This window comes from Echinops telfairi, unplaced genomic scaffold, assembly GCF_000313985.2.
Source record: "Echinops telfairi isolate 266 unplaced genomic scaffold, ASM31398v2 ScPeMD7_7424;HRSCAF=8462, whole genome shotgun sequence".
In the NCBI taxonomy this organism is placed as follows: Eukaryota; Metazoa; Chordata; class Mammalia; order Afrosoricida; family Tenrecidae; genus Echinops; species Echinops telfairi.
In genome coordinates, this window is record NW_022111324.1 from 45,175,778 (window position 1) to 45,194,661 (window position 18,884).

At 45.9% G+C, this 18,884-nt stretch overlaps 1 protein-coding gene across 1 annotated transcript in view; it reads right to left on the minus strand.

Annotated features, from left to right (window-relative positions):
* Window positions 1-1,210: 1,210 nt before the first annotated feature.
* DDX59 (DEAD-box helicase 59) overlaps window positions 1,211-18,884 on the minus strand; it is a 23,658-nt gene continuing 5,984 nt past the window's right edge. The window contains exons 2-6 of the mRNA XM_045298176.1: window positions 14,868-14,957; window positions 8,311-8,562; window positions 7,433-7,585; window positions 6,671-6,799; window positions 1,211-2,756 (exon numbers count right to left, since the gene is read on the minus strand). Coding sequence (XP_045154111.1) covers window positions 2,493-2,756; window positions 6,671-6,799; window positions 7,433-7,585; window positions 8,311-8,562; window positions 14,868-14,957 — 888 coding nt within the window. The 3' untranslated portion in view covers window positions 1,211-2,492. The remainder of the gene's footprint in view (window positions 2,757-6,670; window positions 6,800-7,432; window positions 7,586-8,310; window positions 8,563-14,867; window positions 14,958-18,884) is intronic.

Consider the following 18,884-nt stretch of genomic DNA (forward strand, 5'->3'; position numbering starts at 1 on the left):
TCGGCAACAGAAAGCCTTACTCTGACACACGGGCACCGGGAGTTGGCACTGACTCCGCGGCAACTGGCTGTCCCCCTGGGTGTTTCAGACAGACGGCGATCCCGAAGCTTCAGAATGAACGTGAAGACCCACGGGTTCTGCTGCTGCTCTCCCCTGCGTCCGGGTGCTGCGTGGAAGGGAAGCTTCACGGAGTGTGCTCAGCAACACAGGAGACAGTTAAAAGGAGGGCAGAGAGACTGGTGTGAAGAGGCCACCAGAAATGACTGAAGGGCAGTGTGAGCACCCGTGGAGGGCTGGGAAATGAATCCGACTGCCAGGAAACTCAGCTAACCAATGAGATGCTGTTCCAGACCAACAGTCATTGGTTTTTATTTAAATATCATCTTCTAGAAATGGGGACTTGCCAAGTTGCCTTATTTCTTAAGTCATTCTAATTTTATTGCTAAACCAGCTTGAGCCTATTGAAAAACTGCTCTTTTCTCTAGTAATTGTAACTAACACTCTTAGGCCTTAAAAGCACTGTGCTAACACTTAACATACTTATTCCTCCTAACCACCTGAGGTTTTACAGAGAAGGAAACCATGGCACAGAGAGGCAATTAAATGTGTCCAAAGTCACATATCTAGTAACTGGAGCTCAGTGGTCCAGGAGAACCTTTCCACTGGCTACCCGACTGCTCAGTCCATCTGCCCTGTGAGGTTAGGGTTAGTCTGTTTAACAACTATGGTCTGAAGGGTCTTTCTTCGATAATCAAGGCCTTTGGTAATTTAAAATCTGATAGAGGTTTTGAAATAGTAAAATCGTACAATTCCTTTTTATCTCTAATACCAATTATGTGCACACATGGTACGGACAATTCAGAGCCATTGGAACAGACCAAAATGGAAGCTTCCCGGGTCTCAGACCACTCCCAAAGGTCATCACTACCAAACTGAGAACAAACCTAGCCTCTAGCTCTGTATTTAAAAAAATATAGAGTTAATTTTACTTTTCAATTTCAAAAGTAGCTCAAAGGTTTGAAAGCACTCATGGCGTAAAGAAATGCCCCTCCTAAAACAAAACAAAAACCTATGGTTCAGGGGATCTGCTTAATATCTTTTGTCCAGCTTCTCATTATTTTACACCTTTCTCTGGCTAGTGGGAGGAAAAACAAACAAACAAACAAAGAATCCCAACCCTCAAACGCACTGCCATGAAGTCTATTCTGATTCACAGTGACCCCGCAGGACAAGGTGCAACTGCCCCCATGGGTTTCAGAGACTGTAACTCCGAAGTAGAAAGCCCCATCCGTTCTCCCTGGAAGAGGCTGCTGACCCTGAGGGTGAGCAGTCCAATGCATGACCACTACTACACCGGGGCTCCTCCCTAGTGGGACAGAGAGCGAATTAATTGTACCCGTCCTCCTACCTTTTACACATGCCCCCCGCTCATCCCCTAAACTGAGCATAAAAAATGTCAGCCTCCAATGTGCCCTCGGCTACAGGGCCCTGCCTCCTTAATAGCTGGCTGGAAACTAAACACACTCTCCACTCAATAGAAACCAAGGGGGGTAGAGGGACCCTCGACTACTATCTTCAGTCTTCATAACGAACCTGTGGCAGGCACCACGCTGGAGTCCTTACGGTTCAGACACCCTTTGGAAACCTCAGGCCTCACCCCCCACTTCGGGTAAAGACCACCCAAACAAACCACCGTCAGATTGCTGGTCTGCCCTTCACCAGCCTCTCGCTCCCTGGAGGAGGATGCCGAGCAATGAAGCTCAAGCGCCCACATCTGCTGACTATCTGAAGTTCCCAAATTTAATGCGACATGTTTTCCAAGACATGAAAGTAAAGGTGGATCAAAGCCAGATACGGATCCATTCCAGTATTTAAAACTGTGCTTGAATTAGCAAAGTCATCTGAATCTAAAACTACAACAGCAAAGTAGCAGTAACATGAGTTGATATTATTTGACACACAGTCCATATTAAATACTAACAAAATTTGAGGGGAAAACAACCCAATCCCCGCCGCCCCCCCAACCATATTTCATATTGATCTTTTACAAGTAGTTCTGACCATTTCTTCTGCTTTCTATCAGTTGTTTTCAATCAGCAATAATCCCAGTGCCAATGGGGCATTAAACAAAATTCCACCCCCACCCCCGAGGCAGACTTCTTCTGTGGAGGTTTCTGGTTCTCAAAGTAGCTCTAAGAAATACTTACTAGGAAAAAAAACCAAAAACATTTTTTTAAAGGCTTCTTTTCAAAAGGAGAAAAACATTCTATTTAGCAATGAATTTTCTAAAGCTGTTTTTAATTTCTGAGAATTAGGAAGTGAAATAAATATAACATTGCTAAAAAAGTCTTCTATTTTGTTAAAGAAAATGATAGCTTCAAAGTTTTCTAGTTCCTGTACATATCCCACTTACTCCTACGTCATACAGTAACAATACACAGAAATTGTGCTAGCAATAAAACTCAAGACTGTTTCAAGGTGGGTGCAACACATCACTTTTGAGAATGACTTCTATCGTGCTTTCTAATGATGTCCATGAGGTCGGCTCCTGTAACCAGGCTGCTCTGGGTCTGGTTAGCTTTCTCCTGCTCTCTTCTCCTCTGGTCATGCAGGTAAGGGGAGTTTAGTAACTGCGGGGGGAGAATGGTTCCTGTGGGCTTTACCCTTTTTGCAACATCCCAGAAAAGTCTTTTGGAATTGTTATTGATGAAGGTAATCGCCGTTCCTCTTTGCCCTAATCGTCCCACTCTTCCAACCTACAAAGAAATGCAAAGCAGATTTTCAAAATATATACAAAATCTTAATGCCTCTTGAAAAGAAACATAGACCATTATTTTAAAAAGTTTTAATAAGATTAACATCAACTGGATTGCCTTTTTCAATCTGTGGATTGAAATATACTTGTGAAATCACTTTAGTGGGGTGCCAACCACCAGTGTATTTTAACAAAATAGAAAATAACAAGTTCTCACATACAGCAAAATTATCTATTGATTACAGAACTTGAGTTTCAGTTATACATCTTTATGGAATTTGGGGGGCAAGAGGGGTGTCATAACATAAAGATTTGCTACTGGGAGCTAACACTGTACGAGAAGAGAATGTTCTGAAATCGACTGCAGCGAGCTATCACCTCACATCCATAGCACGACTGAGGACTCGCACTGCTCGCAGGAACGTGAAACAGTTCAGCCAGCATGGAAAACAGCTTGGGGGGTTCCTCAAGCACTTAAACAAAGAGTTCCCATATGGCCCAGCCACGCTCCTCCCAGATCCATCGCCCAGGAGAAATAAAAAGGCAGAGACGCTCATGCAGACACTTGTATTGGAACGACAGCATTGTGCATCACACCCCAATGTTCATCCATCCATTGATCAATGAATAAAATATGATATGGCTATACCCAGAAACAAAAGGGAAAGATATATATCACAACATGGAAGAACTTTAAAAATAGTAATGTAAATGACAAAACTGCCACAGAAGACATTCGATGAAATACCTGGGACGGGGCATCGACAGAGCCAGAGTGGTGAGTGGTTGTCTCGGCTGGGGGGCTTGGGAGGAATGGAGGGACTGCTAATGGGGGCAGGCTTTCTTCCCAAGCAATGGACATGTTCTAAAATTGATGTTGGCTGATTGCACAGCTGAGGTAGTTAAGTTTATTGTGCCAACCTGGCCGATAAACACATGTGGGGTCAATTGAAAGGCAGAGGGATAAATGGCTCAGTGAGTCTTGCCTTTCTAGTTCTCAGGCCTCTTGTTTTCTGGTGGTCGGACCAGGGCGCAGCTGCCTTAGCAGTTCCCTGCTTCAGCTGGCAAGGCTCACTTCCTGCAGGGCATCCCCGAGGCGAAGCCGCATGGACATACCCGATGCAGCCCTGGGTGCTGGAGCAGCTGTGTGGAGACCCCTGCCAGCGCTGAGATGCTTACACGTTCACTGACTCGGCTTTCCTCCTGCAGTCGGCATCATTGAGTGTGTTGTGTGAGATGGAGGAGGACTTTGTGGATTGGTGTCGGACATATGGGTTAATGTTGGACTTGTGGGCTTTGGCAGCACTGGGTTGGGATGTTTTCTTGATGTGCACTTACCCTTTAAATAAAACTCTCTCTTATACATGAATTTCTGTGGATTTATTTCTCTAAAGTACCCAGACTAATACAACAGCTAAACTCCACTAAGTTGTACACTTTAAATGGAAGAATTGCATAGTTGGTACATGAAGGTTGGTAGATATATTGAGATATAATTTAGATTGAGATTTTAAAAAAATGAGATTTAAAGCTGTTAACAAAAAACTGTAAGTTTCCATTTATGTTGTTTTTTATAGCAAATTAAAAAATGCTGAATTGTCTCCTCAGGAGCTTCCCAAATTAAAAATGGACACATAGGAACATCTATGACAACTTTAAAGAAGCGTTCCTTTGACCCACAGTTCTAGTCTAGTGGCCTGACACCAGGAGCAGAGAGAGGGGGCAGGGATGTCCCTGCGGCACTAGTTAATGGCACTGGAGAGCACATTCATGTGTAAGAACGGGTCTCTTCGATCACCATGCAAAGGGACTGACGGCTTCAGAGAGGACGAGCGAAGTAAAGCATGGCTGCCATGCGGGAAGCACTCGGTGGGTGGTGGCGCTGTTTGTGGCTGTGGTTTTCCAGGCTGTGACCTTTCTGATGCCCCTCTGGTTGGGGTGGCACCACTACACCTTTCAGCTAGGAAGTGAAGGTTTAACAATTAGCGCTAGCCAGGGGCTCCTCCTCAATCCATGTAAGCATCTACTCAGTAATAGCTCTTTATGTACACGGATCAAGAAGGATGTCGAGCATGTCTTTAACAAAGTAAAAGAGCTGGTATGAAACAGTTCCATTTGTGTAAAAAGTATAAAAGGGTATGCACATATGTGCATGGACAGACGTGTTGTTATGGGCCTGCAAGCTGGCGTACGACAGAACGAAGGAAAGCCCGCCTGGCCCTTTGCCACCCTCCCAACTGTTCTCACGTTCGAGCCCGGTGTTGCAGCCTCGCTGAGGGTCTTGTCCTCAACGAGACTCTATGTGCACTCACGTTCTCTCTGGCGTTAACTGGTAACCACTCAGGGTGAGACTGACAAAGGGGAAGGAAAAGGAAGGTATGTTTTGCCTTATGACTCACAAGAACATCATGCTTGGTAACACAGGCCATCGAAAGAGGAGGACCCATGGCGAGATGAGCTGGCACAGGGCTGTAACAGTGGGATTACGCGGTGCAGGACCATCCTGCTTCGTTCTGTTGTACATAGGGTCACTATGGGTCAGAGCAGATTCAACGGCCCCTAACAATAGTCTATGAAAACCAGCAGGAATCGGGGGCTCTTCTGAGTCAAGGTGGGAACCCCTACAGATTTCAAGAATCCCTGAGGCTGTTACTGTCTCAAGTCCTGAAGGCACTGTGGAATATTTAGGGGCAGAGAGCTGACTCTGGGGCTTCACGAAAAGGCCAAATTATTCTCATCAGCAGACACTATTTCAGAAGCAGAAAAGTTAAACTATTGTAATGTGGTACAAAAACCAGCATCCAAAAGGATTAAAACAAACATTTGAAACAATAGCGAGTTACTTGACTACCCAATTCCTGTGGAATACTGTTCCCCAACGTGCACACAAACGAAGTGGCGCATCACGTCGGAGTAAAGAGCACAGCAACAGTGCGTGTAAGGGCTAAAGGCACTTCGGTGGGTGGTTCAGGTGAAGGGGCACGCAGAGGTGACTAAGGACACGGGAGAGAGGCTCTACTTGAAGGGGCTGGAAGGGATGCCGAGGAGGAAGACAGGCCAGTCAGAGATAAGGCGGCGCTCAGAGAAGGCTCGGTTTCTGTTAGAAAGAGGAGCTACTGTTACCGTTGGCCGTAAAGGAAGGGAGCAAACCTTTAACAGGTGAAAGACTAGAACGAATAAGGATAGGAAGAGCAGATGAAGACAAGATTCCTCAAAAAACAAAGAAATACTTTGAAGGATCAATTTTATTTTGGCCAGAAGTATAAAACTTAAAACAATCTCCCTATACAAAGTTCTGTTGTTGTTGATTTTAAGTGTTTTTCCCCCCTTGGTACAAAAGCCATTAATATGCTCATTTATAAGAAAAAGTGAAAGAACATAAAAATAAACCTAAGATTTACTTAAAAAAAAACAAACCACTTTTTTTCCTCCCTTCCCTAGACCCTCTAAATTAACTTAAAAAAAAAATTATTTTACTGGGGGCTCGTACAATTCTTATCACAGTCCATACATCCATCTATTGAGTCAAGCACATATGTACATTTGTTGCCCTCATCAATCTCGAAACATTTGCCCTCTACGTTAGCCCTTAATATCACTTGCTCATAAATTAACTTTTTTGGTTTCTTACCTCCAATCATTTGTCAAAACATTTCAGGAATATATGAAAGTGCTTCAAGAATTGGTTAAAAATATCCCATTATCTTTGCAGTTTCCCAAGAACTTTTGAAGCTCCCTTGTGAGGAGTTTTCAAAAACAAAAGTCAATTTCTAGCCATATGTATTTCAAAGCAGAGATATATAAAGTTCTAGGTCCTATTTTTTTTTTTAATGTTTAAAAACTTTTTTGTTGATAACACCTGACTGGGAAAATCCCTCAGGAACAAAGCAGGGGAAGCGCCTGAAGCCTCCTTACCTGGTGCACGTACTCATCCATGCTGGAAGGCATATCGAAGTTAACAACCAGCTTGACGCTGATCAAGTCCAGGCCTCGCCCCAAGACGCCTGTGCTCACTACAACTTCGTAGTCTCCTTCCAGCAGGCCCTGTACAAAAAAGCCGCAACATCAGCTGCTGCAGAACTGACTGTACATGGCTTCCTTTGGCTCAGCCACCTGTTCTCTGTTCAGTGCCTGAAGAGTAGATGAAGCTTCATCTCTCTCCCTGCCCAGTCACCAAGTGAACCCATTTCAACTCAGGCCAGTACCGTGTGTTTCAGACGGGACTGAGCTCCATTCAAAGCTATGACCTTTTGGAAACAAGCAACTCACCAGACCTTTCTTCCGAGGTGCCTCTGGGTGTGTGCAGACCATCAACTTTTAGGACAGCAATCCAGTGCTTACCTATCTGTGCCACACAGGACTCCCAAGTTCCTCCCAGCCCCACTACCTTTATTCTAGTCATTAACAAGCCTTTTCTAAAGGTAATCTGCTCTGCCCCGGTCTAAACTGACCTGATTTCAGAAATGGTGGGTTCTGGATTAGTAATCTATTCTGAGCACACTCCTCAGAGAACATAGCTGATTGTTCTGAAGGCACAGATGTGTCCCTGAATGAAGCTCCTTGGAGTCAGTAAAACAGGGCCCGCTTTAAAAGCCAGCTGGTAATATGGTGTCTCTTAAAAATGGTGCAGGACATGTTTGCAGGGAAGAGAAAAATATACAATGCTGAACGCCAAACCTTCAGGATGTTCTTCCTTTCGACTTGAGGCTTCTCTGAATGTATGGATATGCTTTTCAGGCCTGTGATTTTCTGAACTGCCTCACTCAACAGGTCTGCCCCGAGTCTGCAGTCCACAAAGACTAACACCGGAGGCTTAAAGAGCTTCTTATCCTGAAAAGTGAAAAATATACATTTGAAATTATTCATGCAGCATGGTTAGTGAGGGAAAGTTTTTCTGATAGCATCTAGAACAAGTTGTTTATCAGTAGGTTTATAAACATCATTGAGGGAAAAGATGTTCTGTCAAAATGAACATTTAAAGAAATATATGATAATTGAAATTAAACCATCTATTGCCCTTTACATGTCTCCAATATTTCATCAGCATTACAAAATTCCTAAATGTTATAAGCAATGCAATTTAAACTGTTCAAAAGTTAACAAAAACCACATACTTAATACTGTATAGTAGACTAACTGTGCTAGGCACATATTGTCCCCTTACGAAGGGTCTGTTCGGGGAGTCTGAGTTAGAACGTCTACTTTCAAGAACAGACTAGTCCAGAGAAACCTTGAGTCCCGTCCCTCCGACTGCACCCCATCCCCGTCATACCCATCACCTTATACAGAAGAACTACTAGAAATTGTTGCAAGAAGAAAAGAATTCTTCTACGTCATGCTTATATGTAAAGGTCTTTTTGTATTAAAGAAAAGGAAAAAAAGGCTGCATTTAAAGAGTATTGCTCACTGTTTTCACACACAGAATGCTGAGCTAGGGCAAGCAATTCATTACGAAACACCTCCACGCAGAGCTGCATCGAAACATCATTCTCTTAAGAGCTACCAAAAATGTAAACCCAATCCACAAAACCGGTGTGGACTGCGCTATGACTCACGTTTAGGATTTCAAATAGTTTTTTCTTTTTGGAGGGTTCTTCTATCCATAAAACAATCTGGCGCACATTGGAGCAAGGCAGGTTCTTTTCTCCCGCGGTTATTCTCACAGGGTTCTGCAGAAGCTGGCCTGCTAGTTGCTCCATGCTAGTTGGAATGGTGGCTGAAACCAAAATGGTCTGACAATCAGTAGGAATGTTTTCCAAAATGTCAAGCACCTGTTGTTGAAAGCCCATCTTTAACATGGTATCAGCCTAAAACAAAACCATCGGAAAGTTAGTTGTGTGGCCTGAGAACCCTGAGCCACCCTAGGAACGACTGGCAGAATTAACAGCAGAAATCTTTACCCAGAAAAATAAGCCACATTGTTAAAAGGCAGGGTGCTAATTGAAAACAACCACATTTACATACAATGATGTACTGTGTAACTATAAATGTTTGGTTTCATTATAAATCACAAGATCTACTGCCAGTGAATTGATTCCAACTGATGGCAACCCTACTGGGCAGAGAAAAACTCACAGTTGTTCATGGCTGTGCATTTTCTAAAAAGCCCTGGTGGTATTGTGGGTTAAGAACTGGGTTGCTAACCACAAAGTCAGTGGTTCAAACCCACCAGTCACTCCTCCAGACAAAGATGGGGGCTGTCTGCTTTAGTAAAGATTGACAATCTCAGAAACTCCAATAGGGTCACAATGAGTCAGAACTGACTTGATGGCAGTAGGCTTTGTTTTTTGTGCAGGTGTATTTTCCAGTTTTCATAATTGATTGAAATATGGGTTGAGACTAGGCTATACTCTTCTAAGTTAAGGTGACCAGATTTTAACATTGGTAAAGCGGGACAAAAGTGGGACACCATTGATAAAACTCATATCCTGGCGAACTAGCCACATGGCAGCCGAAAACCATATACCTTAGTTTGTTGTGCATTCTTTCCAAAAATTGGGACTTTTTTAAAATGCCACAGGATGCGGGAAAAAATGTTAAAAATCGGGACTGTGCCACCAAAAGCGGGACATCTGGTCACCTTATCCTAAGTGCATGTGAGGGGCTTTAAAAAGTTCATGGAAGCTGAAATGGAAAGACAATGGAATTCCTCCACGTACAATTCTTTCCAGCCTGCTCCCAGCTTTTTTTTTCTTATTGTGATGTTGACTTTATTGTAGTGGTCTGGAATGGAACACAGTATCACAGAGGAATGCTGGTATATTTAGCTTTTTAAAAATTATTATTAGTTGGAACTTAATATATATATCGTTCCAAATTCAACCACGTCAAGTAGAACGTACAATTGCTGCCACAGTTTCCAAACATTCTTTTTCTACATGGACTCCTTGACACTGTCTCCAACCCAGTTTTTCTTAGTAATGCCTCCAAGTAGCTCAGTAGATGGCCTTCTCTTAGCTATTAGAAATAAGTCCCCCTATGCGCCCCTTCTCACCCAGATTTTCAGGAAGAGTAGTCTAGGCCTGTCTCCATCCACCCACCACTCTCTCACCTCCACTCTCGGTTCAGTCTCTGGTCCTCACATCACTGCACCTGCTCTCCTTCAGGCTGTCAGCGTCTTCCCAGCTGGCAGATTCAACAGCAGGCTTCATTTTATCTATTTTTGTTGTTTGTTTTTATATATTCTCAAAGACACGAAATTTCCCTAGTTCTAATTGCCTAAACCTGTGTGGGCCTCTGCCACTCCACCCCCATGCCACACTCCAACCTCCTCCAGCAAACACAGGTGGATTTCTGGACCCCAACTCGGTCATAACCCCAAACCATTCCCAGGGCCATCAGGTGCATACCAACTCCCTGTGACCCTACAGGACAGAGTCTCACTGCCCCGTTAAGTATCCAAGGCTGTAATCTTTATGGAGGCAGATGGCTCCCCCACCCCCACCCCCGCCTGGCAGCTTGTGGTTTGAAACCGCTGGCATATATTGGTTAGCAGCTGAGTGCTTAACTACTGTGCCACCATGGTTCCATGAGGGCTGTCACCACTTACAATCCTTGAGCACCCAGGGGAGTCTCGGCTTGAAGGAAGCTTGGGGAAAGCCTGGTGCTTGGGGCTAGGGTCACAGCAGGAAACTCAGCCTGCGCCATAACACAGTAGAGAAAGCAGCCTAAAGTCTCTGTGGAGAAACGTCCGCCGAGCCACCGAGGCGGGTGGAAGGGTCCTCTACACCAAAGGGCAGGCATGCTGGGGGACGCAGAAGGGTGAAAGAGCAGGCTCTTTGAGTCCCAAAGGAGTTGTCTTTTACCCCTTCCATTCCTGACCACTGCTGGGCCTCACTCCTCCCCAGCAGTGTCTTCTCTCCCTCAGGGCTGCCGGCCTCTCCCACGTCCTCCGTCTCTCAGACCTCGTCGTAGGTGTGCAGACTCATCCTCAAGCTCCAGGCCCCCACGCCTCACCCTCAGCTCGCTCCTGCTTTCTAAGCCCTCCCTTGGAGAACCCATGACGGCTCTGATGCACACTTCCTGTGGCCTACAGACGATCTCCTCTTTGACAGCCATTGCTCACGTGGCATTCAAAGCGTCTAAAACCAAACTCAGATGTCATCAGCAAGACCCACGCCTTGCTCAAATGCCCTTTTCTAAACAGTGCAGTACAGCGATTATTGGTGGGGTCCTCCTTCCTTCCAGTAGGTCATCCCAGAGTGCTCGTCAAGTGCTCCCCCACAGGGACGCCCGGTTAGCCCCTCCTCCACTCCAGCTGCCTCCACCCTGCTGGCGTCTGGACAGTCGGTCTCTGTCTCACAGGCCCTTTCTTCTTCCACGTCTCCTGCACAGAGCGGCAGAGCCACCTACCTCCCTAACCCACGGCTTTCAACGTGCTACCGCCGACTCTGTAATTTAGGAAGTCTCCCACACCACATCCCATGTCTGGGTGTCCCTTTCAAGGTCCTCGATCATTTGACCCCACCCTGACTACTCAACTTTACATCCCATCATTTCCTGAGAACTCTGCAGGTTTCTTTTCTGGCTTCTCCCACCCTTCCTCCTGCACGCACGCGCGCACGTACGCACGCTTGACTGCTCTGCTCTGCTTGTTCAAGTCTCCTCACCTGGAATCGTGGGTAAAAACTCTACTTCTCAACCCCACCCCCGCCCAGATCAAAACCCCTTAATTCTGAGAGGCCATTTCTCTCAAGTGCAAGGAAATGGATTCTCTTGTTTCTCTACCCAACATGATTTTTCCTGACCAAAAAGCATTTACCATATATGGGCTCATTATTTGACTTAGAGCTGACATCAGAAGCCAACAAACTATGGATTTGGGGACAAATTCGGCTATCTATTTTTAAAATAAAGTTTATTTAGAACATAGTCACCCCTATTCGTTAGACACTGCCTAAACTGAATTGAGTAGTTGCTACGGAGACCACACAGGCACACGGCCTAACTACCCGATTCTTTCCAGAAAAGGTTGGATGCTTCCTGGCCTCCATCAAACGCATCAGCACTTAATTTTATCTCCACAGGCGATAGCGCTTGCCTTTGTGTCAAGTATACCCGATGTGTCTTTTGTCTCCAATGAGTTTTCAGCACTTTGTAATCTTGAACGGCATTTAAAACTTCTCTGGGAGGCTGACCAAGCCTCCGCAGAGCTGTCACTCTGTGACTACCCGGCTGCTGTGCTGAAATCCAGTTCTGTGCACGGCCGGCGGTGCTGCGGACCAGCTCACTCCTCCAGACCGCGCAGCCAGGACCTGTTCCGCACGGAGGCTGGAAGAGAAGCAGTGCGCTGGGCACGCCCAACAGGCTTGCTGAAGGAATACTGCTTCTCACTACAATGATGAGCACAGCCTGAGGTGACAATGAAAGCTTCATAATTAAAGGAGACAAAAATGATGAAGAGAAGCGAGGGTGGGTGGGAGCTGACTCTAAGTGGCAGATGAAAAGGATTTCTCCGGCCGAAGACGAGAAGAATGTAAGAACACGGGCGTAGCAGCCCAGAGCAGCCCGGTCACACCTTCAAGGAGGCTAAGTCAGAAGTGAATCAGAGCCCGCAAATCAATTCCATCGAAAGGCCATGCCAGGAAAAGCTGATTCCGCAGCCCTTTAGAACAAAAACCTTTGTACTGTGATGTGGATACTCGTTTCTAAAACAAACTGGCTTTCCATTCAGCAATCCATACGCATTTTGATTCATGACACTGATTCACATCCCCGCAATGCAGCAGCCCTCTCCACAGCATCCCTGCGTCTCCCCTGGCCATGCGTGCTTCTTTCCTGCCCGGGCTGCCCTCTGGCCGGATCCCTTTGCTTCGTATGGCTGGTTGTTCTAAGGAGGCTGTCCCCTCTTAGAGCTCACTGCCATTCAGTCGGTCCCCACTCATCGTGGCCCTTGTGAGGGTCTCTGAGGCTTTACGCACTTAGGAGAGCAGAAAAAGCCTCCATCTCTTCCCCACAGCTAGTGAATTCAATCTGCTAACCTTATGGTCAACAGCCAGTGTATAGGCCTATCTATTGTTAGGCTGAAAGAAGACGTGAGGGTCTGCGAGCCACTCTATCTGAGTAAGCCTGGTCTTTTTCTATGATCCTGAGTTATGCTCTCACATTTGTCCCACTAAATCCAGGCTCTCTTATTTTTGGAGAACCAGGCATCATAAACTTCTGGTCTCAGGGATGTGGAGGTGCAGTCCACGGGGCCCCTTAGTCCTCTGGACTAATTGTTTCTATGTATCTTTGATGTTCATCCCTCTTCTTTGCCCAGGTGGGGAGATACTGCTGGCTGCTACAAGCATGGCTGTCACAAGCTTTTAAGACCTCTGTCACTCGTCACCAAGTGGCTGCAGAACACTGTCAGTGTGGGCTAGGCTAGGCCAACTGACCTTGACATCTCCTGAGACTATGGTCTCAGGCCCAGCCACTCCTTCCCTCTGGGTTTGGCTGTCGTTAACAAGGTTTCATAGCTTTGCTCCCTACATGCTCTAGGATATCCGGGGATTTCTATGCAGAACCTAGAAATACCTATGTAGAAATATCCCCAGTCAAAGGAAACTCCATAACTTGCAATTCCACCTTCCCATGAACTTTTTTTTTAATCATTTTATTAGGGGCTCATACAACTCTTACCACAATCCATGCATAAATCAATTGTGTAAAGCACATTTGTACATTCATTGCCCTCATCATTCTCAAAACATTTGCAATCCACTTAAGCCCCTGGCATCAGCTCCTCATTTTCCCCCCTCCCTCATGAACCCTTGATAATTTATAAATTATTATTTTGACATATCTTACACTGTCCGATGTCTCCCTTCACCCATTTTTCTGTTGTCCGTCCCCCAGGGAGGAGGTTATATGTAGATCCTTGTAATTGGTTCCCCTTTTCCACCCCACTCTCCCTCTGCCCTCCCGGAATCGCCACTCCCATGAACTTTCTGAAGCCCTCTCCTACATATGTGTGCATGGAATCCCATAAACCTTTAAAGGCAACACAGGCAAATACTGTTACATACACCCTCCTGAAGTACCAGTAACAACAACAGTGTACTAGCAGATCCATAGATAGATGAACAAGCTACCTGGAGTGCGAAGGCAAGTTAGCAGGCCTTTTAAAAGGACTGAATAATTCTGTTTCATATTTACACATGGCATTTCCGGTTATAAGATATTTTCAGTCATTCCTTTATCCTCACCACAGCTCTGGAAGAATAAATGACTCCCCCAAGACCTCATGGTAGGTGAGATAGTCAAGCCCCAAACGTGTGAGTCTTAACACTCCTCTGGTGCCCAATTACTATTTAAGTAGGGTCCCCATAAGGCAGGCAAGGTTGTTACCACTGGCCAACACTTGGCACCCCACCTTCCGGGCCCTGCTGGGTAACCTGCCCCCTGTGTCTGCGGGACAGATGGGCACTGCAGGCAAGAGGGAAGGACACAGGCCCAGTGCAGGCAGGCTTTCGTAACTCTCCTTGGACTGTTGTAAAATAACACACCTTGTCTTATTATGCAAACTGAAAGCACACAGCGGGTATGCCATGTGTGCACACGTGTATTTTCACACAAAAAGAACAGTAACACTTGGGAGGAGCACGTTCCTCAGAACAATGGAGCCTATAAAACCCAAAAGGCAGCAGAGCTATGGAGGCCAGAGGGGCAGAACACCGGACAACAAAACTGAGGAGCCCAAGGTAGACCCGGAGACTCACGAGACAACCAATGTCGCAGAATAAATTGGCGTGCGTGCATGTGTGCATGTGTATGTGAATTAAATAAAAAGAGCAAATTAATACAGGTCTCCCAACTAAGTTATTTCCAGACATGACACATTTTAAATTCTTCTCACTGAGAATACAGCATCCACCGAGCTTGTGCTTCTGTCAGGAGGAGGAGACAGCGAGAGCTCCGTTGTGGCACATTACATGTCAGTCTGCGCTGCAGTGCTGCCCAGAGGCCAGCCTCAGAACAGTGACAGCAATGAAAAATGATGGCTAAACGGCTGTTTTCTCTTTGGGAGAGAAAATGCCTGGATAACACAACGAAATTATAGAACTACGCACTTTTCACAGAGTATATGCATTTATGTAACCAATTTAGGAAAGAAAAAGACACTACTTACCTCATCTACCACTACGATTTTTACACCGCAGAGATCTACAGAACTCTGTTTTATTATATCCAGGAGACGCCCAGGGGTGGCTATGATAACCTAAATGAAAGATAAAAGCAAAATTCAAAAACATACAAATGATATAATATTCATTCTTTCAGTTAGACGATATTTATTGAATGGCTCTTCCCAGGTGCCAGACACTGTGTTAAGCATTAGGAATTCAACAGTGACTATCAAACATGGTTCCTGATCACTTTATAATACAAACCATTGAGAAATAAATGCTCCTAAGTACAAGATTCCATTAGGACGCCATTTTGGAGGGATCTATCAGGCTCCTGGCAGCACAGAGTCTGAGCCCTCTGCTGGGCACCAAAACGCCAGTGTCCAAGCCACCAGCTGCTCTGCAGGAGAAAGATGTGGCAGGCAGCTCCCACAGAGAGGTCCAGCCTGGGCAAGCTGCAGAGAGGTCCAGCCTGGGCAAGCTGCAGAGAGGTATAGCCTGGGCAACCCACAGAGGGGTACAGCCTGGGCAACCCATAGAGGGGCACAGCCTGGGCAACCCACAGAGGGGTACAGCCTGGGCAGCCCGCAGAGGGGTACAGCCTGGGCAACCTGCAGAGCGGTACAGTCTGGGCAACCTACAGAGGGGTACAGTCTGGGCAACCCCGTGGGGCAGTTCTACTCTGCTCTGTAGGGTTGCTGTAGATCAGAATTAACTTGAAGACACCGGGTGTGGGTTTACGTAGCCTCATAAAAACTCAACTTCTTGGTGAAGGGTTGGCAGCCCCAACCCACCCAGGGGCGCCTTGGAAGGAAGGCTGGCCGATCTCCTTCTGAAAGGCCCAGCCTTGGAAACGGGGTGGAGAGCTCTACTCTGACGCACACAGGCCACGGTGAGTTGTTTTTTGGTTTTTGTCCAGCCCCAACTAACCCTCACCTCATTCAGGCTGAAACCCACAGGCCGAAGAAGAATGAGAAGCGTGCATGAAGAGAGGTCTGTGACAGCTCTGCGGCTGGGCGAGCAGGGAGGCCCGCCGGTGGTGCGGTGTGGGAAGGGCTGTGCGGGCTGCCTGAGCACAATCTAGCTCTGGGAACAAGGGCCCATTCCTTCCCGTCCTTGAGCCTATTACTTCATTTATTAATTAAAAGGCTGTTTTAAGCTATTAATAGTCTTATCATCTATTAGTTGGAATAGTGGTTAAGTGTAAGGGCTGTTTAGTCAGACAAATCTGGGTGGAAAATGTAGCTGTAACATTTAATCATGGCGTCTCTGTTCTCAGTAATGATTGAGAGGAGTAAATGAGAAAGCAGCTGACATAAAAGACAGTAGAGATCAATGAGCTAATGTAGCAGTTCTCAACCTGTGGGTCGCGACCCCTTTGGGGGTCAAACAACCCTTTCACAGGGTTCGCCCGATTCATAACAGTAGCAAAATTACAGTTATGAAGTTGTAACGAAAAAATGTTATGTTTGGGGGTCACCACAATATGAGGAACTGTATTAAAGGGTTGTGGCATTAGGAAGGTTGAGAACCACTGACCTGAGGGATGCCACTGTACTCCACTTTTAAATACACAATAACAGCATGGCAGAACCACTACAAAAGATGCACACTCAGGGTCCTAAGGATCTGGAGCCACGAAACTATTGGATTCTGTTTTTGTCCTTGGGCAATAGCAGAAACCTTTACAATCATCTCCTTACTTTACATTGAACTTATCCCTTGTAGTGCCTCTTTTCCCTCTCCTGGTTTGGAAGCTACATGCTTCCCTCCTCCTCCTCCTCTTTTTTTCAGATTTTGAGAGGCTGAGGGCCAAAGAGGGACTTGGCTGCTGGCTGAGGAGTGGTGTTGGTGTGGACCAAGGCCGGAATCCTTGCCGTCTACTAATCCTGGCTGTGGGACCCTGTTAACTTCCCTAGTAAGACCCCACTGTTGTGAGTCCTGTCTATGAGCTCCGTGTGGCCAGTGTGATCAGGGATTACTGAAGCTCAGGGAAGTCGAGTGTCATGGACGGTACAGCTGGGGTCAGAATCGGGTAAAGCATGATGGAGGGGGGACATGTCTGACCTCTGCCGTGGGGCAGCAGGGAAGCCAGAAGAGGTCAGAGCTGGCTGGTCTCCACATCTTTACACAGGACATATGAGACTTTTATGAGGGATTATTAACAGAGCTAACTGCAATTGTAAAAACCCTGTAATGAGGGGCTAGGTCAAATTTGCCATCTTTTTGTGCATAAAATGAACCATTTCAGACACAAGAAAGTCAGAAGTGGAGGGTGCCCACCAGACTCCAAGATCCTCATTTTGAACTTTCTTTTTCTTTTTTTAATTTAAATAATTTTATTTTAAATCATTTTATCGGGGGCTCTTACAACTCTTATCACAATCCATATATACATCCATTGTGTCAAGCGCATTTGTACATTTGTTTCCCTCTTCATTCTCAAGACATTTGCTTTCTACTTGAGCCCTTGGTATCAGCTCATTTTTTCCCCTCCCTCCCCACTCCCCCCTCCCTCATGAATCCTTGATAATTTATAAATTATTATTATTTTGTCATATCTTACACTGTCTGAAGTCTCCCTGCACCCACTTTTCTGTTGTCCATCCCCCAGGGAGAAGGTTATATGTAGAGCCTTGTAATTGGTTCCCCCTTTCTACCTCTCCTTCCCTCCACCCTCGCGGTATTGCCACTCTCACCACTTGTCCTGAGGGATTTATCTGTCCTGGATTCCTTGTGTTTCCAATTTCTATCTGTACCAGTGTACATCCTCTGGTCTAGCCAGATTTGTAAGGTAGAATTGGGATCATGATGGGGGGGGGGGGAAGCATTTAGGAACTAGAGGAAAGTTGTATGTTTCATCGTTGCTACACTGCACCCTGACTGGCTCGTCTCCTCTCCATGACCCTTCTTGTAAGGATGTCCAGTTGCCTACAGATGGGCTTTGGGTCCCCACTCCGCACTCCCCCTCATTCACAATGATATGATTTTTTGTTCTTTAATGCCTGATACCTGATCCCTTCAACACCTCGTGATCACACAGGCTGGTGTGCTACTTCCATGTGGGCTTTGTTGCTTCTGATGGCCGCTTGTTTACCTTCAAGCCTTTAAGACCCCAGATTCTATATCCAGAGCTAGAGCAGTGAGTTTGTGTGGCCACTGCAGTGATTTATTGAACCTAGCAGAGAAGTAGAGAGTATTGTGGGAGTGCAGCCGTTATATAATCTGGTGTAAATCTTTTACCTGGTAGGTCTGAAGCGTCTACCAGCAGTTAGCAGTCTAATGCTTATCCAACAGTGGCACTAGGGCTTACTGGTCATTTTTGTTGAACCAAAGAATATCCCCCCCACCCAAAAAAAACCCCTCACTGCCATCAAGTCGATGCTGACTCATAGCGACCTCCTGTGGGTTTCCGAGCCTCTGTTTACAGGAATAGAAAGAGCAGCCTTTCTCCCTGAGAGGGGCTGGCGGTATCAAATTGTCAATGATGCGGAGCACATAACACCACTACATGACCAGGGTCCCTCAAGAATGCCCTCAGAAGACAACGTTGGTTCTTTAAACCTCTTGTATGAGAACGTGCAGCTACCTCTCTGTGTGAAGGTGTAGTGGGTTACAGGCTGGGTTGCTAACCACAAGGTCAGCTGCTTGAAACCACCAGCAGTTTCATGGGAAAAAAGATGAGGCTTTCTTACTCCCATAAAGCGGTGCAGTCTCAGAAATCTACCGGGGCAGTTCTACCCTGTCCTGTAGAGTCGCCGTGCGTAGAAATCGACTTGATGTATGGCAGTGAGTCTGAGTTCATTTATCAATGTGAATCAGAGTTTTCTCCATTCTGTTCAAACAAAGTAAGTTTCATGCACAGGCTGATAGGAATCTACAGTTAAAATGCATTAATTACTCCAACTTCAATTTTGATGTCCTTCAAAAATGCTTCCGTTTACGTTAGAAGTACATATTGCTGACCTTGTTTTATTATTAAAACCTATTTTACAGAAGCTTTCTCTGTTTTACACATC